This window comes from Rhineura floridana, chromosome 2 (genome assembly GCF_030035675.1).
Source record: "Rhineura floridana isolate rRhiFlo1 chromosome 2, rRhiFlo1.hap2, whole genome shotgun sequence".
Lineage (NCBI taxonomy): Eukaryota > Metazoa > Chordata > Lepidosauria > Squamata > Rhineuridae > Rhineura > Rhineura floridana.
Genome location: NC_084481.1, coordinates 214,101,069 through 214,124,847, shown reverse-complemented (window position 1 = coordinate 214,124,847; position 23,779 = coordinate 214,101,069). Strand labels below are relative to the sequence as shown.

The window sequence follows — 23,779 nt, the reverse complement described above, 5'->3', positions numbered from 1 at the left end:
TAACAGATCTTGTCTAAGGAGCCTCAAACTCTAGACAAAAGGTGTTCACTCACATAACTGTGCATGCCGACGCTGGCAACCCCTCCTATGGCCTGATTGAAAGTTTAGACTCGTTTGGCCTAGCAGCTGAACGGGAATTCTGAGACCAGAATTGCCTAGATGAGACAAATCACTAGAATAGTTCTTCACTAGGACAGTTTGGCCTTCCAACCCATCTCAGGAAGCCGGGTCTTGGACCAGAATTGGGTGGGGACACCCTGTGGTGCTATTGCAGGGGAAATAATAACCAGAGGCCTGAGTAGTAAAGCAGCCATGTCGGTGCTGCACTTAGCAATCCTAAATTGCTATGTAATTTTATCAAGGAAACTTGATAAAATAGAACTCAAAAGGGGTCAAGTATCATGGACAGAACCTTTTAATCCGGGGTGGCTAACCTGTAGCTCTCCAGATGCTGTTGGACTCCAACTCCCATCAGCCCCAGCCAGTATAGCCAACAGTCAGGGATGATGGGAGTTGTCTTGCACTACAGGTTCGCCACTCCTGCTTTAATCCTTGTATATGTATGAGAATTTTCTAATGTCTGATAATGCTGAACTAGATGGGTTTAGAGAAGCCAGCATCTCTCAGTATCAGCCCTAACCTCCTCCCCTCCCCATCCGCAGCATGGGGGAAATCATAGTGACATATCTTGGGATAGGATTACTGTGACCATGGATGTGAAGCACTTTGAGCTTTTTAAAAACACATTTAACAGCTAGGTATTGTTCACTTTCAGCCTTGAGCCCTCATCTGTATAGTGGGGATTTTACAACCTTCAGGGCAGTGAGGGACACCATAATAACTACTGTAGGGCACTTTACAAACCACAACATTAAACATTAGTATTGATACAAAATTGGCTGAGACCACCTTATTAAGCTGAGGGACAGGCAATCTTGGTGGCATCCCCTCAACAGCAGGTTACACTTCTGCTGGAAATTCTTCAAAGTATAACAGCAGCATGAAAGATACAATAGGGGCAAATACTTATGGCAACAACAGGTGGCATCTTATGAGGTATTCCCTCCTGTGCAAGAATGGGACATGCTTTTAAGAGGATGACATATGTGTGTGTATCATGTAAAAACAAAGCATGCTTTTTTTCTTTTCCTTTTGGTCTATTTTTTCCCTATGCAGATATATTGATCAATTAATCAACTCACAGCCACATGATTATGGGATTCAGGTTTGTTTAATAGGATATTATAACCAGGTTGTACAATATGTGTCACATTTTTCTTCATAAAAAAGGGAGCAAGCAGTGAGAACAAGCCACTACGGTGGACTAGCATTTCCTGTTTAAGAAGGCATGAGGAACCTGTGGCTCTCCAGATTTTGTTGGCGTCCATCTCTGATCATTGGCTGTGCTGGTTGGGGATGATGGGATTTGGAGTCCTACAACAGCTGGAGGGCCACGGGATCCTTATCTCTGCCCTACAGCCTCTTGTGCATCTGGGATCTGGAAGACCTCAACTGAATGGTTCAGCTGACTCACCCATTCAGTTTAGAAGCGTTGCAGGTTGCATAATTAATTTATACTTACTATGAGAGTGTATAAATTGATTGAGGGCTGCTTAACAGACATAAGTGGGCTAAAAGATAGCATTGGATTTGAAAGATGTGAAATCTGTGAAAGCAGAACTGAAAGAACTGGGTAAGATTTAACAAACTGTGTTCAAAAGATTTCAAAGGGATTCCAAGGGAGCGCAAAGAAAATGAGAGATTGTGTAATTGATTAAAAAAAACCCAGAATTGTGCAAGTGGAATAAAAAGGAACTAAAGACTGAAAGTAGACATTCAAGAGAATTGCACTTGGGGAAGTGGGCTGAAAATAAAGATTGTGCAGGTAGATAAGAAAAAACAGGTTGTGCGCGTGGGTGGAAAAAATATACTATGAAAGTTAAGTTGAAAGGACTGAGGAAGTGAGTCTCAAAAGAATAAAGACTTAAAAAATGGATGTAAAAGAAATGGATTTATTTAAAAAGGGAAATTGTGAAACTAGAATTAATAAAAAATTGAAATGAAATGAAATGAAAAAGCTGTGATATATTTATAAAACATTAAATATACTAGATTGGCTCTAGAGATCCTATGAGCTGACTTCTGCTCACAGAACCTTCTGTTCACAGAACAACTTAGTCTTTCAAAAGGTGAAATGTGTAAAAAAAAACTTTCAACACATATTTTGGAGGGCAGCCTAATAAATCTGTTAGTCTTTAATATTCCTCAGGAAACTGCTGGTTTTGTAGCAACAGGTTCACTGAGTTGCCTCACTAAACTTAAACAAAGTAGTAATGGTTTGCCATCTAGTGGTTGTTTCCATAAAGGAAGCCACAGACCTGAACTTACAAGATCTGAACAGGGTGGTTTTTAACAGATGCTATTGGAGGTCGCTGATTCATAGGGTTGCCATAAGTCATAGTCAACTTGGAGGCACATAATTAACAACAACAAAAGGCAATCTAAAAGCAGGGGTGGGGAACCTCCAATTAGCAGATTTTTTAAAAAAAAAATTAAATACAAATATTTGAGATGGCATCTTAAGAGATTCTCTATATGAGAATGGGGAATGCTTCTAAGAGGTTGATACATGTGTCATATAAAAACAAACAATGCCTGCTTTTTTCATTTAGAATTGTTTTTTCTTCTATGCAAATTCATGCAGATATAATCAATCAGCTGCAGCACTAGCCGACTGAAGAAGACCTGCCCTGGGAGTGAGTATCTGAGCATCTGGGTGCTTGCTGCTCGCTCCTTTGAGGTGCTGTCTCTCAAGACAGCTGAAGTCCCTGGTAAGTGCTGCAAGGACTGGGACCCCCTGCCTGACCTTTCCTCCAGAGAGAGGCTGCAGTTAATCTTGCAGCCTCTTGCATCAGCTGCTGGCTGGGTCAGGAGGCATAAAAGCCCAGCTGCCCTTGGGCGGCGGGTCTGCTGTTGGCAGAGTTGCCACCGAAGGGGAAACACCAAAGGGAGTTACCTCTTGGGGAGCCTCTTAGGGAGTCATGAGGGTGAGGATGCTACCCCCCTTCTATTGCCTTTTTTAAATTTTATTTTCTGTTAAACCAATCTTGAGGAGATTGGTGGTGGGGAGGGCATGTGGTGCATGTGTAGTTCCTGCACAGGGTGAGACCCTGTGCAGTGAACTCAATGGTAGGAGAAAGTCACCAGATGCCTTCAGAATGACAGTCTGTAACTGGCAGAAGGCTGGTCCTCCTTGGGTGTGAGACAGGAGGGGGAGTAGATGGGCCCTGTGTGAAAAAGTTTGAATGGGTATGACTGTTCCCAATCCTTGCAGAGGCCTACGGGGATAATTGGCTCCGGCAGGCTTTGTTGGTGGGCTTGTGTTGGGTCCATATCAGGTGTTTAGGAGGAGTCTTAGTACGGAGAAATATGGGTGATGCCACCCCAATTTCAATGATCACGGGTAGAGGGAAATATAGCCATGGGGATGTGGTGAATTACCATAGAAGAGGAGGGCAAGGCTATCTGCGCCTTGTTCCTTGCTGCCACTCTTCTCATGGATGAGTTCCTTGTTGGTCATCTGGTGTGCCCGCTGGCCTGTGTGTGTTGTTGTTTAACGCCAGATTGGTACACAATAAGACCACACTCATCCATGATTTGATTGTGGATGAAGATGCCGATTTGGTGTGCATTACCGAGACCTGGGTGGGTGAGCTGGGAGGAGTTGATCTGACCCAGCTTTGCCCACCTGGATACTTGGTGCAACACCAGCACAGGCTGCAGGGATGGGGGGAGGAGTTGCTGTAATCTACAGAACTTCCATCTCTGTCACCAGGAAACCACTTTGTCTTGGAGATGGTTGTGAGGACCTGTACCTGGTGTCGGGCCCAGGTGACAGTAAACTAGGGTTGCTGCTGGTATACAGTCCACCCTGCTGCCTAGCACCTTCTCTGACTGAGTTGGCAGAGGCCATCTTGGCTGTGGTATTGGAGGACCCCAGAACGATAGTCCTGGGTGATTTGAATGTCCATGCTGAGGCTGCCTGTAGTGTTCCAGCTCGGGACTTCATGGCCTTTATGACAACCATGGGGCTGTCTCAAGTTGTCACCAGCCCAACACATAGAGCAGGGCACACGCTCAACTTGGTTTTTGCTCCAAATGGAGGAAGGGGTGATCTGGAGATGGAGGTGGTGGATGTCACCCCATTGTCACGGTCAGACCACTTCCTAGTGATGTTTAGACTTAGGACTCTGATCCTCCCCTGTAGGTGTGGTGAACAGATTAAGATGGTCCGCCCCCAGAGACTTACTGTTTTTAATTGCTGTAAACCGCCCAGAGAGCTTCGGCTATGGGGTGGTATATAAATGTAATAAATAAATAAATAATGGAATCCACTGGATTCCTGAATGCCCTGGGGGAGTTCCTAGTAGATAGAGCAGATGACCCTGTTGAAGCCCTTATCACACTGTGGAACAGCAAGGCGTGTTGGGTTCTTTACACAGTTGCCCCTGAGCGTCCTCTCTGGCATTGTGGAGCCCAGTTTGCACCTTGGTACACCAGTGAGCTAAAGGCAATGAAACCGGCTAGACGACGGCTAGAGCACAAGTGGTGAAAGACGTGCTGTGAGGCTGATCAGGCACAAATAAAACATAACAGTGCCTACTGTGTGAGGGTGAGGGCGACGAAGAAGGCCCACTTTTCTGCCTCCATCACCAAGTAGCTGTCCAGAGGAGCTTTCCCATATTGTCAGAGGTCTGTTGACATCAACTCCAGGAAATGGAGTCTTAGACCCTTCAGAGGCCCACTGTGAATTGTTTGCAAGGTAAAGTTGCTTGCCTCCATAGCAGTCTTGAGGCCACATCCACATCTACTGTAGTCCTCAATAAGGTGTCCAGTGCAACGTCTGCTGCAACTTCTTGGGAACGGTTTCAGTTGATGTGGCCTGATGACGTAGATAAGGTGCTTGCGATGATGCGACCAGCAAAGTGTCCTCTTGACCCTTGCACTTCTTGGCTTATTAAAGCTTACCAAGGGGGTGTGATCAAGTGGATCCAGGGTGTGGTCAATGCATCATTGTAGGAGGGAGTGGTTCCAGTTGCCCTGAAAGAGGTGGTGATTCGACCGCTCCTGAAAAAGCCCACCCTGGACCCATTGGTCTGCGACAATTACTGACCAGTCGCAAATTCCCCCTTCTTAGGAAAGGTGATTGAGAAGATTGTGGTGCAGCAATTGCAAGTACTCTTGGATGAAACAGATTATCTTGACCCATCCCAGTCTGGGTTCAGGCCTGGTTATGGGACTGAATCAGCCTTGGTTGCCCTGATGGATAACCTTTATCGGGAGGACAGGGGGAGTGCGACCCTGTTACTCTTACTTGATCTCTCAGAGGCTTTTGATACAATTGACCATGGTATCCTTCTGGCTGACTTGGTGAGATGGATGTTGGAGGAACTGTTTTACAGTGGTTCTCATCCTATCTCCAAGGTCGTTTTCAAAGAATAGCATTGGGTGACTGTCTTTCGGCCCCCTGGCAGTTGTCCCCAATGCTGTTTAACATCTATATGAAGCCCTTGAGAGTGGTCATCGGAGATTTGGGGCAAGGTGTCAGCAGTATGCTGATGATACCCAGCTCTATTTCTCCATAACATCTGAATCGGGAGAGGCCGTGCAAGTCCTGGACCGCTGCCTGGACTTGGTGGTGGGCTGGATGAGGGCCAATAAACTGAGCCTGAATCCTAGCAAGATAGAGGCACTGTGGGTTGGTGGTTCCCAAGTTTGGATAATTGGTCAGTTGCCTGCATTGGATGGGGTTGTACTCCCTCTGAAAGAGCAGGTCCATAGTCTGGGGCTGCTCCTGTATCCATCTTTGTTGCTAGAGGCCCAGGGGATCTCCGTGGCTAGGAGTGCCTTTTACCAGCTTCAGATGGTAAGAAAGCTGCAGCAGTTTCTGGACCAGATAGCCTGACCACTGTTGTCCACGCACTGGTAATCTCCAGGCTGGATTACTGTTATGCTCTCTATGTGGGGCTGTCCTTGAGGTTGGTTTGGAAGCTGCAGCTGGTGCAAAATGCGGCAGAGAGACTGCTCACTGGGGCAGGGTATCGCCAACATGTCACCCCGCTACTGAAAGAATAGCACTGGCTGCCCATTTGCTACCGGGCCAAGTTCAAGGTTCTTGTTTTGGTGTACAAAGCTTGGGACCAGGATACCTGAAAGACCGTCTTGTCTGGAGGTCCATTCTGTTTAACATAGAAAATGGATCTTTAGTGTTGTGACACCTACCCTGTGGAATTCCCTCCCCTTAAATATTACACAGGCGCCATCTCTGTTATTTTTGGTGCCTATTGAAGACCTTCCTCTTTCAACAAGCCTTTTAAGTTGAGCCCTTATCCCAGTGTGTGTCTGTTTTGGAATTGCTTTTTAATATGTTTTTAAACCTTTTTTTTTAATTTGTTTTAAATCTTTTTTTTAAGATGTCTTGAAAGCTTTTAAAAGATGTTTTGTTTTAATGTATTTTAAAGTCTGTTTTTATGATGTTTTAAAGTGTTTTTAGTGCTTTTGTTTGCTGCCCTGGGCTCCTGCTGGAAGAGCAGGATATAAATCAAATAATAAATAAATAAATATGACACGCATCATCACTTTGGCCAAACTTGCTGGGGCTGATAAGAATTGGAGTCCAACATCTGGAGGCTTACAAGGTCACCGCCCTGGACTAAACTTATGGAAACTTTCCTTATAATTTGTGAATGTCCTTACACCAAGAAAACTTATCTCTACACTCACATCCAATGGAGCACTGTGGTTATGTGAATGTGTTTTACAAATCTTTCTTCCAAGTAAATGAACTTTTAGTATTTCAAAGTGTTATAGAGCAGTCAAGTTTTTATGTCTGGTAGCAAACATGGAAGCTTTATTTTATCAAGCTACATATCATGATGCTAACCTGAGGTGGGTGACGGGGAGTAGTGCGGATGACATTTTTAGGCTGTTTTGAAAGGCTTGAAAAGTCTTTTTGGGGAAGTGTTAGATTGCATCCCCAAACATACTGAGTAAGGAGTAAGGCCCTTCAACACAGTAGGATGTACTTCTGAGTAAAATGTATAGGATTGCACTTGAAAACAACTTTTCCACTTGAATTATAGTTGAAGGGGAGCTGTCATTTTGCCTCAAATGGCAACCAGTGATCTTTTCAGACATTGTGGTGATAAAGGGGGGGGATTGTGCAACCCCCTAAGTTTTTTTAAACTCTTCCAAATAAACACTTTAATCCTTGCATAAAACATTTTTGCTTCGCCAAACATTTAATGGAGCAGAAAAAGTTACAAACACCATTGGCTGAAATCATGTTACTTCTGGGTCTATATAATCCAGGAAATGTGAAGCTTTAGGCCAGCTTGCCCTTGACTCATGCTTTGATGTTCTCATGTCCTTCCTCTGCATGATGCATTAAACGCATATTGGCCTTGACAATCCTTAGTCTGGATTTTCTTACTATTTTCTGAGACTTAGTCATGCCCTTTATGTTCTTTGCATATTTTCCAGTCACTTATGGTGTTTCAGTTTTCTAATTACTAATTAATTTTCTAATTAATTGGGCTCCTACTGGGAGGAAGGGTGGGATATAAATCAAATAATAAATAAATAAAAATTAATAGCACAATAAAAAACATCAGCTGAAAGATGTGAAGAATTTGGGAATTCAGGTTTACAAGGGGAAAGTCTTGCTGCCCTAGTTTTGATTACTGTCTCAACCAGTTTCCAAGGCTCCCCTGGGCTTCACTTACTGTGCCACTGCTGTTATTTCACTCACTTTAAAAAGCACAAACATCTAAAATAAGGGTTGCTACTAGACCGGAATGTGACTGGCTGGATCAGACTTTTATTCTCTTTAACTGGTTGCTAGAATTGGAGGACGCAAAAGCAGTGAGTGGAAGTATCCAAACATTCAGCTGAGTTCCTGCAGAGTACTGCTGTTGTACATGCCTATTAATCTTTTTTTGTAAGACATGGACCACAGAATATAAATCCTTAACATCAAAGAATAATATTAAATCAGCTTGGGATGTTTGCCCAGTATTTTTTTATATCCACATATCCAACACGATTATTCTTTTATTTATAATGGAAACCATTTTTTTAAAGAGCTGCTGGTTAATTATACATTATTCCATTTGTAAAATGGCAAGCAAACGCTGACTACAAATATAGTCAGTTTATATACAACATACTCCTTTTATTCATCTGATATACACAAACAGTGGATTGGATCCAGGCTTAATCATGCATAGAGTAGGCTCAATGTTAAGTTACTCATGCCTAACTTACTTTCCATTGATTTCAATGGCTCTACTGTAAAAAAAATGCAAATGGACTGCCTTCAAGTTGATTCCGCCTTATGGCAATCCTCTGATAAGCTGTATTCAGAGGTGGTTTACCATTGCCTTCCTCTGAGGCTGAGAGGCAGTGACTGGCCCAAAGTCACCCAGTGTGCTTCATGGCTGTGTGGGGATTCGAACCCTGGTCTCCCAGGTCGTAGTTCAACACTCTAACCACTACACCACACTAGCTCTACTGTAGGCATGTGTAAAAGAGGAGTGGATGGAAGAATAATAGCCAAGGAATATGATGTAATGCTGGGTGAAGTCAGAGAAGTTGCTTCCAGATGTAAGCTTAATACTGTAAACATGGGGTTCAGGCATTGCAAACAGGTTGTTGGCATCAGCTTTTTTGAACTTATCAAATTTTTCCTGGAAAGACTGGAAAGAAAAAAAGAAAGGGCTGGCAGTTTGATACCAGTAATGTCATGTGGACAACTCAGAAGCCTGAGGAGCACCCATGGCCCATCCCCCAATACACACCTGTCTGAAAGCACGCTGAGTAACAAAGGTAGAGTGGCCATTGAGAATGACTGTTGGATGGAGAGTTGAGCTATAGTTGAGCAGACGGAAAGAGGTCAGAGAAAGCATAGGAAAAATAATTAGAATAACTGTAAAGGGGACAGTCAGCTAAGTTAGGTTTTAGGTATCAAAACTCTTACTTTCTATTCTGCATTTCTCCTGGACGTTTTGTTCCCTAAATGAATATGTCTACTGTTCTGGGTGGATTATAAAGTCAGTACATCCTCCCTCACATGTCTTATATGGTAGGGGGATTTTTTTGACTTCATGGGCCAGATCCTTATCAGGGGCCAAATCTGACATGTGGGCAGGGCCATTCATCTGTCAATAGAATGCTGTCACATGATTGACAGGTGGATTGACGGAGCACAGGGCAAAAGAAAGAATTCTCCCTCACCAAGGGAGGGAAGAAAAGCCTGCACTTTAAAATGCAGACGCAGCAGGACAAAGGCAAGTATTTTTTCTCCCCTTCGTGTAGGTTGGAATGAAGGGAGAAAGAATTCTTGCCTTTGGCCTGCTACTGCTGCTGTTGCCACTGTTATACCCCAGTGGTGATGATGGCCACAGCGACAGGAGAGGGGCAGATAATTATTTCTCCCCTTCCTGCTGCCACCACCGTGGCAAGTGAACCGGGAGGGAGAAGTTTCCACTGACTGGACACCACTTTCCTTTCCTTGAGCAAGGTGTGCTCCTACTGCCCATCAACTGATAAGGGTTTGGGGGAGCACCTAGTTCTAGCAAAGAAGCAATTAGGAGTCCACCTTAAGCACCCAACTGTGCCTTGGAAGTGCTGCACTTACCCACCCCACCCCTGACATCATGTATGATGCATTCATGTAGGGTGGGCCGGTGTGGCTTCCATAAAATGGCCTGGGGGGTGGTCCATGAGTCAGAGGTTCCCCACTCTGTTGTATGGATATCCCCAATTAAGCCAATAAAGCAACAGTGGGAAACCTCTGGCCTACTGGCCTAGTTAGGTATGGCACAAATCCCAATTTGGCCTTTGAGGCCACTCCTCACAAACCACACCCACCTGCCCCACACCTGATATATGTCACATCAGCTGTGGGGCAGGTAAAGATGTGGTTACAAAGGCACAATTAAAGAGAGCTCCCAACAGTTCCTTTGCAAGCAGGACTCCCTGTCAGTGCTAATCAGCTGATTGGCACTGACAGGTAAACCCACTGGGATTGGCTGCACAAGGGAGGTCCTCATTGGGAACTCCTTAGTACAATCAAAGAGGCTCTGTACTGAAGCATTTTGCATTGTAAATGGCTTTGCGCTAATGGAGCAAGCCCCTTTGAAGGCACACTCCCACCACCAACCAGCTGAGTCCTCCTGCTCTCCTATAACTCAGTAGGCGGTAGCAGTGGGTATTGAGTGGACCATTAAGGGAAGTAAATGGACCAGATGTGTGACTGGCCTAGTGACCCTCAAGGGCCTAAGCCTTGCAGAACACCCCTTTAATGTCACAGCCTAAGTGTATTGAACCCTTATGATTTCTAAATCAAGATGTGTTAATTATCCATACATGTCTGATAGTGTTTTTTTTTAAGGACAGGACTTAGTAGCATGCCATGGTTCCCCTTCTCCTACTGTTCAGTGTCAAAAATATCTTCATGACTACATATCACTCCCGCATCCTCTTTGTGGGAACAGTTGTGCTTCCCAATGTCTGCATGGGAGCATTCAAGGAGGTTCTTCTCGCGTCCCGTGCACTGAACATCATCAAGAAGAATAGGAAGTGAATGCCCCTCACCAAACGCTGCTTTCTTGGTCGCCCTGATCACAAAAGCAAAACCCAACTGGCGGCAAACCACTGCAGCCGCCTTTGAGGTCCACAAGTCATCACACACGGTGCCCCACTCTCCATTGATAAAAATTTCAACCCTGCCCCGGTTCTTCCCTTTCACACTGCCATTCATTATTCGGACTGCACCATTCCGTGGATGGGAGGGAGCACTGGTCGGCTTATTTCTCCTCCTCTGACCTCTTCTTCTCCCAGCCCTTCCACCCTTTCTGGGCCTTGGAACTCTTGTTTTTGGTGGTGCTGTGGTTGTCTGCACTCTGTTCTGATTTCTCAGAAGGGTCAAAAGTTGTTCCATCCAGTCTGGAGTTGTAGCTCGAGGTGGTTCTGCTGTTGCTCTACTCCTAGTTGGGGCTTTGGTTGTGGCTGTTAGTTTAGGGCGCCGTGTTGGTATTTTAACTATAAGCTCTAGCATGAAAAAACAGACAAGTGTCAACATTGTAACCACTGAAGTCACTGGATCCAGCTAACATTCTGGTAGGCAAAAACTGGATCACTGCCAGTAATAGATCAGGAGAAGCTGCCCAAAAGATCCAGGACCAGTGTACTTAACACCCCAGGCTGATTTGCTTGCATAAAACTAACTGTAGTTAGACCACTTCCAGTCTTCACTGAGCGTTCATTCTGATTTGTTTATGGGACAGTTATACAACAATGTGCATTTATCCAGATTAGCTTGCAGGGTGTTTGGATGATTACCGGGAAAGCATGTATTCACCTCACATTTTTCAGTGCATTTCCCTTACACTTTCCTAGCCACAAAGAAAAATTGATTTGTTGTGATTAGGGAAGGAAAGATCTGTCCGTTTCGGTTCTCCCCATTTCTCATTTTTCCAGTGTTAAATTCAGTTCTCTACATTTCTACAGCGATCTGCAATTTTTTTAAAAAAAATCCTCATGAAAATTCTCCACCATTTTAGTGCGAATTTCTCTAAATAAACACATATTTGTAGGCAGTTTTGACAAAGGTACACATTTTTGCAAGCCATTTCTCATCATTTCATGCCTGTTTCATGTTATTTTCAGTCGTGTATTCATTTCTATGTACACTTTCCCCTCATATATGCATTTTTGTAAATGTTGTTTAGTTGGTGAACTGCATCCCAAAATTCTAATAAATGCAAATTTTGAAGGATGGCTGTGTTTAGGTTCTCATATTGTTTCAGAAATTGCAAATTTGATAAATTCTGCTTGAAGTGCAAGCTGAATCAAGATTTTCACCCATCCCTAGGTGCGATAGGGTGACAGAGGCTTATTAATCCACTTTAACTGCACAAACCTAAATTTCCGGGATGTACCGGAATCCCTCCCACAAAACAGTAACAGAAGAAGTAGAACTTTCTCATGCTGGGTTTAGAGTCCAGAAAGCCACTTCAGCTTCAGACATGGGGAACTTTGTCAAAAGTGGTGTGGTGCAGTGCAGATCAGCCTTGAGCAGAGTCATGTTGCCTTGTGGTTTGAATAGGACTGGCACCAGAAACACAGCCAAACAGTTGCTGGTGGCCTGATTCTGCCGCCTCATCACTACCCCCACTCCTCCCCAGATGTGATAGCAGTTCTGCTTCCTCCATCTGTGATGTTGCCATCACCTCCTATTCTAGCTGAGTGCAGTGAGGGCCCATCCTCCCACCCATGCACAGAAAGTGGATTCTTATTGGATGGAGGGGCAGGATGATGCCACAGAGGAGTTGGGGCCACTCACCATAATAGGGGCCATGGCATAGTGGAGGGAGGGAGTGTGCAAACTTGGAGCCAGCCTACTGCTAGGCTGCTACTACTACTCCCCTTCACCTGATCTGCCATACTTGCCGCAACAACATATACATGACTAGCTTGGGAGATGCAGTAATGATATCATGATACTCAGCCATCACAAACAGAAGTGCTGGCTCAGGTTTTTATGGGCTGGGATATTGCTCTCTCAAGATTTTATTGTTAACAGGCTCATTACATTGCCAGCATCTACCCAGCTTTCAGAGGGCATCTTAAATGCTTTTCTCTGTTTCTTTTGCTGTGGCCTTCATTATTACTACAGATTGGCTTATTACAGCCTGTGGGAGCGCCAGCTTCCCTATTGTGACAAGTGTTCTCATCCAGTGGTGGCTGGGATCATAGGCTTTCGCAGCCTATTCTCTTCCGTAATTGGAATGTGAATAAAAAGGAGTGGAGTTGCTAGGGGCAACCTACAAAACATTTGGTGCAAGTAAGAGGGGTGGGGGGAGAACTCTTCCTTTTTTAGTTCTTAATGAGAAAATCAACAGGAATAGGTCAGATATTCTTTTACTATCACAGATTCCATAAGCCAGTGGGATTTTTTTCCTGCAAATTTTTCATTCATCAACCTCAAGATCTAAAAAAATCCTTTTTTTTTTCATTAGAACTTAACATCCTTCAAAGGGTGTTCACTGTTAATGCCACAGTTGCAGTCTATAGAAATTTGTTAATTCAAGCAATATATTTTTTAATGACTTTCACAATGCAGCACTGTTTCTTCTAAAAGAAAATATCCACCCCTGCTTATTTGCTGTATAAAATGAGAACATCTGTGTAATTCTTAATCACCTTTTCCCCTGTTCAGACAAACAGTTTGACACATATTCAGTATTTTAGTGTTAAAGGCATCACTATTTGCACATGAGAGAGCTTGTGATCTTGGAAGGCGTACAGTAAATGAAAACTTTCTTTCCTCAGCAATTCAACCTTTCATTGTTGTTATGTGCCTTCAAGTCTATTACGACTTATGGCGACCTTATGAATCAGCAACCTCCAATAGCATCTGTTATAAACCACCCTGTTCAGATCTTGTAAGTTCAGGTCTGTGGCTTCCTTTATGGAATCAATCCCAATGTAGACAAAGGGGTCAAATTAAAACAGTTTTATTTGTGAGAAGTTAACCTATCTTGCCATTTTAACAGTCAATTTTCTTGCAAGCAGGCATGCCATCTTGCCGCTTGGAGCTACAAGCTGGAAGAAAATACAGTTCTTTGCCATTTTATGACCTGATCTCCACATCTAACTCCCTGGCTTGTAGCCCCCATCAGCACACCTTCTTTAAACCAGAAACATTCATTAAAATTTCTTGTGTGAACCAGAACTTTGTTCCCCAGAAATCCCCAATGTGAATATTTTTCCCAATTATATAATTTTTATTATATAACCAGAGTAGTATTACAACCCACCCTTCCACCCAGTAGGTGCCCAGGGCAGCAAACAAAAGCACTAAAAACACTTTAACCCCAAATATATGAAAACAAAACATCTTTAAAAACATCTATTCTTTAAAAAAAGGTTTAAAAACATTAAAAAGCAATTATTGTGTCACTGTTTTGTGGGATAATGCTTCATTATGAGAGGGGTAGTCCCCAGGCATCTCAAAGAGGCAGAGGTATGATGACTCCTGAAAATAACTGCCTCAAATCTGAAAGACCTTGGTAATTACAGACCATTTGCAAATTTCCCCCTTTTCTGGGCATGCAGGAGGTCGCCAACCATATTCAGGCACTCTTGGAGGAGACTGATTTTCTGCATCCATTTCAGGATGCTAAAATATCACAATCGACAGGAGTTGCTGGGGTTGAGTAATGCACATAACAATTTATTATATAAGTATTACAAAATGTTAAATGTCGAAGGATTCAAGTCATCCAAATGGATTTAGCAGCATTAGATATTTGGCCTTGTAAATAATTTTGTGCAACATAATCAATTAACATCCACCAAGTGGCGTTAAAGGCTTGAGTTTTTGTCAATCCCTGCAGTAATTGTACTATGAATATTCATTAATAAAACATCTCCAATACTTACTTTCCTTTGGAGAAAGCTTCATGAGCTTGCCTTTCACTTTCACTGGTAGAGGCTCAATGCGGCATTTCCCAGGTGGTGCCCTCCTGATAAAAAAGGAGAAGAAAAGAGATTATTATAATTAAACATATCCCTTCTTTCCCTATTCCCTGCCCCCAGTGAAATGTTAACAGGAACACAGACTACTAAAAAACGGGACCCAACAGGCCAAGTTTTCTCCCCTGTATCAGAGAACCTAAATAAACGTTTCTGAGCAAAAATGCCCCAAGTCTTACCGTGAAGTATCAGCTATTTTGTAAACTACGCCATTAGAAGCAGTGGCACTTGGTACTCCAGTTGACATGAAATAAAGTTCTCCTTCATGAAAGGAAACAAAAGAAAGGCATGAATTATTTGTATGTATCTCAGATGCTCCGCTGAGCAAAGGAACTGATTTGCCATCACAAAGTTAAGCAGCACATGAAGTCTGCCAAGAGCAAACTCCAAATCCAACACTTGGGGTTTTCTGATATATTAACCAGATCATCAGATTAAATTAACAAAATGAAGACTCGTGCTGTGATATTGGACAGACAAAACTGACAGGTGGGCCCTGGAGATGGGGCTTTTTTTTAGTGGTGGTCTCATATCTGGGCTCCTGCTGGGAGGAAGGGTGGGATATAAATCAAATCGGTTTAAGAACGTAACTATAGCCCACAGATATTTCTATCAAACTTTAAAAAGCAGGGAAATTGGGCAGCTATAGTGAATGCACCAGGGGGGCAGGAAATCTGACCTCCTCTCTGAGATGTTGGACTGCCCTACAAATTTGTCAGAATGCAAACACCATTTGGGTTGGTCTTTCACAGTCCAATCCACTTGCTGTGTAGCTTGCAAGAATTTGGTAACGTGCCTCTGAGCATATGGTGAGTGGTGGCAACACCTGCCATCTCCAAAGATAATTATATTTGTGTAGGTGTTCTTCTTGCTTTGCTTCTTTCCTGTGTTACTAATGTTTCTACAGAGAATCTAAACGAGAAAATTTTATTTCCCTCATTCATCCAGAAATCTGTGTCAAATTTATTTTATTAATTTTAAATCCTTTTTATTGGTCAATGTCATATGATGGTGCAGACAGCCTTTTGTGTTTCAAATTGGAGGTTATGTTCTATTTCTATTTTGGGTGCATTAACAGTTGAATCTGAAACTGCAGTTTGATGTAAAATCAGACTGATTACAATATGTTGCTACTTCAGCAATGACTCTTAGCTGTGGGAAAAAAGAGGATGCATGTTTTCAGCCTGCTATGTTTAAACCACTTCATTTAAGGCAAGGTGGGCATGGTCAATTAAAAACATAGAGCACACCTAGAATTTTGCTAGAATATATTTCACCTCCCACTGTTTTATCTTGTGCAAATTGAGACACTCCTGAGGTCCACTGGAGACTAGAGTTGCCAGGTCCATGGCCTGAGACTGATCCTGTATCTTTAGGAGAAGAGAAAGTCAGCCAAGTGCAAGTATTCTTGCAACTCTGTAATGGGAAAAACCACAAGGTGGAATTCTCCCTTCCCCCTGCACTACTTTTAAAAATACAGAAGACCTCTTGGAGGCCGGGCCTAGCAACCAAATTCTTGCAAGCTAGACAACAAGTGGATTGGACTGTGAAAGACCAACCCAAATTGTGTTTGCATTCTGACAAATTTGTAGGGCAGTCCAATATCTCAGAGAGCAGGTCAGGTCTCCTGCTCCCCTGGTGCATTCACTATAGCTGCCCAATTTCCCTGCTTTTTAAAGTTGGATAGAAATATCTGTGGGCTATAGTTACGTTCTTAAACTGCAAGGTTTTTTGCCTATTAGTGAATTTCCCTGCTTTTTAATCTGGGAGGTAAGAAATGGGATCCTGTCCAAGTTTGCTGAGAATGGATTGATCATTTGCATGCTGACTGAGTTCAGTGGGATTTACTCCCCTGCAATCATGCTTAGGATAGGTGAAACTGACCACAGGAGATGAGGGGAGGAAACACAGAGGGGAGGACTGGGATGGGAGCACGCAGGACAGGGAGGGGAGAAGGACAGGTTTGAACATTTGCATGTTTATTGAATACAGTGCGATTTACTCCCGTGCAATCGTGCTTAGGATAGGTAAAACTGACATGGGGAAGGGAGGGGGGCTGGAGTGGGCAGCAGAGGAGGAAGAAGGAAGAGGGGAGGGAAGGAGGAAGGTAGAGGAGAGGGGAAGGAGGGGAAAAAGCAGGTCTGATCATTTGCATGCAATTTGAGTTCAATGGGATTTACTCCTATGCAATCATGGTTAGGATAGGTAAAACTGACCATGGGGGAGGGGGAAGGACCGTATGGGAGGGGGCAAAGGAAGGGGGAGGGGAGGGCAGGTTTGATCATTTGCAGGCTTATAGAGTTCAATGGTATTTACTTCCATGCAATCATGCTTAAGATAGGTAAAACTGACCATGGGGAGGAGGAAGGGGAGGGGGAGGAGGAAGGGGAGGGGGAGGAGGAGGAGGAAGGGGAAAGAGGGGATTGGAAGGGGTTGGGGATGGAGGGGCAAAGGAAGGGGGAGTGAAGAGGCAAGAGGGAGGGAATAGGAGGGAGGAGAAGGGAGGGTGGGTTTGATCATTTGCATACTTTTCGAGTTCAATGGGATTTATTTCTGTGCAATCATGTTTGAAAATGGAAATGGACTGCCTTCAAGTCAATCCTGACTTATGTTGACCCTATGAATAGGGTTTTCATGGTAAACAGTATTCAGAGGTGGTTTTACCATTGCCTTCCTCTGAGGCTGAGAGGCAGTGACTGGCCCAAGGTCACCCAGTGAGCTTCATGGCTGTGTGGGGATTCGAGCCCTGGTCTCCCAGGTCGTAGTCCAACACTGACCTGGGGGAGGAGCAGGGAGGGGAGAGGGAGGAGATTGGGTGAGTGGGTACTGGGCAGAAGGGAAGCCCCTTTCCTTTATTTATTTATTATTTGATTTATATCCTGCCCTTCCTCCCAGCAGTAGCCCAGGGCGGCAAACAGAAACGATAACAACACGTTAAAACATCATAAAAAGACCTTAAAATACATTAAAACAAAACATTAAAAACATTTTTTTAAAACCTTTAAAAAAATCTTTTAAAAAAGAGTTAAAAACATTATTAAAGAAAACATTAAGAGCAATTCTAACACAGAGGCAGACTGGGATAGGTCTCAACTTAAAAGGCTTGTTAAAAGAGGAAAAGTCATCAAAAGGCACCAAAAAGATAGCAGAGAGCAAAAGGAAAACACTTTTCAGCGTTTCCCCCACCTTTTTACTCTACAGCAGGCACTTGTAGCCTCCCACCCAAATTTAAACCAAAGCTGTCCTTGGCCACATCCACACCAGGTCTTTATTTCACTTTGGACAGTCATGGCTTCTCTCAAAGAATCCTGGGAAGTGTAGTTAGTGAAGGGTGCAGAGAGTTGCTAGGAGATGCCTTGTTCCCCTCACAGACCTTCAATCAGTGTGGCTGACTGTTAAACCAGTCTGGCCACTGAAGCTCTGTCAGTGGAATAGCAGTCTCCGCTCAGCACCTTTCACAAACTACACTTCCCAGGATTCTCTGAGGGAAGCCATGACTGTCTCAAGTGAAATCAAAGTCTGGGGTGGGTGTGGCCCCCTGATTAGCCAAGCCCAGCAGCTGTGAGGCTTTTAGAACACTGACAGTTGGTTCTTACTGAGCATGCCCCGCGTTATCATAGCCTTCCAGCCAAAATTTCTTAAATTAATTAAAAATCAGCCAGGCATTTTTTTTAACTTTTAAACTGCAGAAGATGAAGGTCAGAGCATGGGGCAAGGTCAGTATTAGGATTACAGGTACTCTGTGAACATGGCTGATTTTTAATGAATTTCAACAGACGAGAACTCTCAGAGAAAAAAGTCCAAAAGGGCTCTGAGGTTTTTTCCCCTCTTTTTAGACTTTGAACTACCGATTCTCTCTGACTGTTTTGTGTATCGCCATGAAAATTGAGAGGGTTGTTAAGCAAGCGTTTCTGAATTCAGTACTATATATTTTGTAAGGCTTTGTTTTGAAATGAGCTTATGGGAAGCATCAGAATGGCATGGGGGTATTTTCAATTTAACATTGCGGAATGTGAAAAATCCACGCTGGCTATAGTATACAGCCACTCTCATGGCTGTATAATAAATAAAAATAAATATCTGTGGAACTCATTCCCTAGGAAGGAAGGTGTTGTGCCTACCGTAGTGGTTTTTAAAACAGTATAATTGCCAACTCAGGGCTTAAATCCTGAAATGGTTGCAGAATATCAGTCTCCTCCAAGAGTGCCCGAATATGGCTGGCGACCTCCTGCATGCCCAGAAAAGGGGGAAATTTGCAAATGGTCTGTAATTACTAAGGTTTTCCAGGTCTGAGGCAGTTTTTTTCAGGAGTCATCATTGAGATGCCTGGGGACTATCCCTCTCATGATGAAGCAGTAATCACATCCTTGGAGCATTAATCCCTGCTAGATTTTATACTCTCTCTCTCCCCACCAAGTTTCCCCACCACCACCTGACACCTATTCTGTACATCCTGGAAGTTCACAGGTGCTTGTCAGGGAATTCTGTGATTTAAAAAAAATGTTTAAAATTTATCAACTCATTTATTTCTGCAGAGCAAGGGAATCCCCTGTGTATGTAGAAAGCCCTACCTTATTTTTGGGTAGTCCCATTTTGCTTCCAAACTGACAGGCACTCAACCACCTGAGTTTGTTATTATAGCAATGATAATATTGTTATTTCATACCTCTTATAGCTTTCATATAGCTCAAACTCTCAACCTTGAGATTCTTGTTCCTCAAAAGGAGAGCCATTCATTTGCTATTTCATTGCTATTCCCTTCTAAAATCAAAAGAATGGTCAATCCAGTTATTCTCCATCTACTCAGTTCACAGCAAGTGTCATGTGGTTGAGTGTCCAAGGAAACTCCCCGCCACCCAGTATAGCTCAGGAATTTTGGCAAAGAGGCACTATCTTAGATGCCAAGAAACATAGGTTATAATAGCTGGGAGCCCAAACTCGTAAACTGCAAAATTGTAGATGCTGCTGCTTAGCAACAATGTACAACACTGATGAAGTGTGATGTTTTTGTCTGTCTGTGCTATGAATTGTAAAATGCTTTTTGCCTTATAAATCCATCTCAAGCAAATCACACTGTAAATCTAATCAACAGAACTGCCCAAAGAAGCATTGCCATCTCAAAGATCCTTCTTCTCGTTCCTGAAGGCTCCATATACCCAAACTAAGACATCTCAGGAATACCTGAGTGCCATCAGTTCCATTTTGTCATTTACATGATCTGATTATGGTTACCATCATTAGCTACTAATTTCAACAATGGAAAGCAAATTTTTACAGGAGTTAACCTCAACCAATGAAGCTGATTGAAGGTTGATTTGAGATTACACTGGTTCATGAAAGCATAATTAATTTATGGAATTCATTACTGCAAGATGTGTTGATGGCTAATGGTTAAGCTTAGCTTTAAAAAAAAATTATTAGACATTTTTATGGCGCATAGGAATATGCACAAGCCACGATGAGTCAAAGTGGAACTTTCATCACTTAAGCTCTAAACACACTAGTCACCAGAAGAAAGCGTTTCCATTAGCCACTCCTGGAGAGGTAACTGGCTGATCTGCCAATCAATTGCGAAATCTCTTTAAAGCTGAATTTTTAAAAATGCATTCAAGCTGCTCCCAGGTTTTACAGTAAAAAAAATGGGAGGGGACCTGACTAGCATTGTGTGCCCCCATTTTCAGAAGAGAGAGGTGGAGATGCACTGGAACCGGCAGAATAGTGAGTGTGCTTCTACCCTTAGATCACAATCATGTGGTCCTTGGGAGGATGTCCATTTCCCACTGTGGGAAACAGGATGGGCCAGCATCCTGTTTCCCCCAGTGGCCAACCAGATGCCTCTTGAGAAGCTCAGAAGCAGAACATAAAGGAAACAGCACTCTCCTGCTGTTGTTCCCCAGTGGCTGGTATTTAGAGGCATCCTGGAGGTAGAAACCTAGGAAACTGACTTATACAGAGTCAGACCATTGGCCCATCTAGCTTGGTACTATCTACACTGACTTGGCAGGAGCAATCCAGTATTTCAGGTAGGAGTCCTTGCAAGCCCTATCTGGAGATGCCAAGAACTGAACCTGGGACCTTTTGCATATGTTCTCTACCACTCAACTACGGTCACTCTCCATAATATCATAATGGCTGAATGGTGTACTGGCAACTCTCTTAGCAGTGAAGAAATTTGCCAGGGCAAATGTGAAGGGCAAAGGCATGAAGGGCCAACTGGAGAGCCACAGCAGGCTTCTTAGCTGAGGAACAAGGCCCTGGAGCAAAGAATATGGCCTCCGAGACATAAAGAACTCTGTTTCTCCAAAGACCCAAGAACATTAGCCAGACACATTATTAAGAAATTCAATTATTACCTGCCTCATCTTCAGCAAAAGAGATGATATACTGATAGTAGTTATTGATTAGTCCAGGAAACATGCAAGTTTGACCTGTTCCCATGCATATTTCATTGTACTGCCATTCCCCAGTTACTCGGTTCTCTTTCAAGGACATAAGGCGTCTGTCAGACAAAAAGCAAACGAGGGAAAAAATTAACTTGCATAAAGCAAATAGAAACAAAACTTTTAAGCTGCCTGATCCAATCAAGACTATTAAATGTGTGTTTGTCCCTCCCTCCCTCTAGAATACTGGGTGCCTTCAACAGTGAATGGGAAAGATGTGCATAAAGATTGCCAGCATTTGGGGCGCAGCTGAAGTGCACTCCTGAGCCAGATTAATTTGCAGCTCTGACTGAGAGTGATTAACATTATTTGCATACATAACAGGGTAGACATCAAACTACCATTGAAGGTCTATCCATGTTCTACTTGGAGAAGAACATAATACATTTTTACCTTTTTAAACAATTCTTATTTCTGATCCCTAAAACCTATTGCTATCTTAACCATGTGGACTAGAAACTTACTTTTAAAAAAAGAGAGAAGAAGTAACAATAGTAATTGTTTTCGCAATAGCACAGCTGGGATTCTTTGGATTTTAACAAACGTGCATAAGCCTTGGGATCTTGCAAATAAAACCCATGGGGCAGTATACAGCTAACTTTTTTCTGCTTGCTAGGATTAGTGCTCCTGCAAGGGGATTCTTCCTTTTTCCGCCCCCTGTGGATGCTCTGCACCAACCCCACCCAAAATCTGCTCTAGAGGGTTGGGGGAAAACCCAGAACAGATTTAGGGGACGCACATGGGGTTGGAGAATGGGAGATAAATCCTTGCGCTGACAGAACCTTAGCCTTAGTGCTACACTGAATACAACCCATGGACTATATATTGCCCGCTCCTGATAACATTTGTGGACAACCAATCTTAAAAGTTAAGGCACATATGAGCTATAAGGTTATGAAGATCAGTCACCTATAATTAGAAGCAAAGTATTTTGGAAATGTATCAATATATCATCAAACTCTTGTCAACTAAAGATAAATTTATAAAATACTTTATGACAGGAATATATTCAGATTCCTGTGGATTTAGTTAAATATAAATCTAACTCCATGGAAGCACATTTACACAAAATCTTCACCAAGTTAAGAAACTGCCCACCTTATCATAGACTATAATATAGGCCTATAATATGTAGGCTACATTCATGCTAGTTGCATAAAAAGCAGCGAGACAGTTTTGTCTGACTGCAGTTTGAAACTCATCTGCAGTCAGCTGTACACATCTTTATTGTTTGATTGCAATACACCCAGACCCACTGCTAATTTCACACCTTTTAGGACCACCCACAGCAAAGTGTTTCCACTGGACACACTTAGGAGTTGCAGTGGGTTGACTGACCAAGCAGTTTTCAGTGTGAAGCTGGCTTGAAGGGAAAACACAAACACATCCAATCTTAAAAATCCCAGATTCTGAGTATAAAGGGGCAGAGTTTGACTGACATTGTGTGCCCCTGGATTCACAACAGAGGTGGAGACGTCCTGAAACCTGTATTACTGCAGGTGTGCCCACAGCCAAGCCCAGTTCCAAAGCAGTGATATATCATTACAGTAGTAGCATTAATAGTTTATCGTACTGTTACACTGATATACCTGTACATTTGTATGGAAATAAAGACATACATAATAAAAACATAATGGGATACACCAGTCAGTTGTGATAATGTCGCAGTGGTTGAAGACTAACAAGCAAAAGCAGATCAGGTGGTGGTTAGACTGCATAAGCACTTGCATCTCATACTTGGAAGATTCCAGGTATAGTTATTTATTGCTCACCTAACGGCCAGTCTGCTGTCACTTACCCACTCATAAAATCACCAAATATATACAGCCCGTTCAGGTTTGGAGACTCACAACCCCGATAGACATAGCCTCCTGTAACTGATTTCCCCATTTTGTGTGGGTAAGCATATATTGGAAGAACATCATCTGCAGAAGGGGAAAATACAGCATGATTTAACTCAAATACAGCATGATTTAACTCAAGACCTAGTTCATTTTCACACATAAGAGAAGCTCTATAAAGGATGTTGCCTTGCCTACTCATTGTAGCGCATGGACAGGGACATAGGAATCTGCTTTATACTGAAGCAGAACAATTGGTCCATCTAGTTCAGTATTGTCTACACTACGGATGGGATCCCTTGGCTGATACCAGCTCGAAAGCATTCCATCGACCTAACAGGCTGGTATCGATTTGAGTTCATACTTTGTCTGAATTGGGCAGAATACTAGCACATACCTAGACTACACACAGACCAGAAACAAACTGGTTTCAGACAGGGCCCCCAGCCCCATGTAGAAATGGCAGGTATTGAATTTGGGACCTCTTGCATGCAATGCATGTGCTGTACCACTGAGCTATACCCCCAGCACATTTAAGTGCAAGTCACTTGCACTTCCATATCATTTGCTTGCTCCATATACTCGTTAAAACTTACAAAGCATGTGGCACCCACATGAGGGCCTCACTTCATGGCCTAAGGATTCGAACAGGTCCAAGACCATTCAGGATTCACCACTTCAAATATAATTACTTTTATTCAGGACTGTGGGTTCTACACCAAGGCATGAATAAATTAGGTACATTGAGAATAGTTGTATCAACCAGCCTCCTTTGATAGTCATTGGGGGGGGGGGAGCAAGTAGCATTGTACAGGGCTGTAAAGTACCAATACTCACAGAACTGCTACTTCTACTAATTATTTTATGTAGACTTGTAAAATGCTTTACAAATCTTTA

At 43.1% G+C, this 23,779-nt stretch overlaps 1 protein-coding gene across 1 annotated transcript in view; it reads right to left on the bottom strand.

Moving 5' to 3' along the window:
• Positions 1-978: 978 nt before the first annotated feature.
• Positions 979-23,779, bottom strand: part of HHIPL1 (HHIP like 1) — a 66,526-nt gene continuing 43,725 nt past the window's right edge. Inside the window, exons 5-9 of the mRNA XM_061612122.1 lie at positions 22,840-22,966; positions 20,955-21,100; positions 14,781-14,862; positions 14,509-14,591; positions 979-11,112 (exon numbers count right to left, since the gene is read on the bottom strand). Of these exons, the coding sequence (XP_061468106.1) occupies positions 10,490-11,112; positions 14,509-14,591; positions 14,781-14,862; positions 20,955-21,100; positions 22,840-22,966 (1,061 nt within the window). The 3' untranslated portion in view covers positions 979-10,489. The remainder of the gene's footprint in view (positions 11,113-14,508; positions 14,592-14,780; positions 14,863-20,954; positions 21,101-22,839; positions 22,967-23,779) is intronic.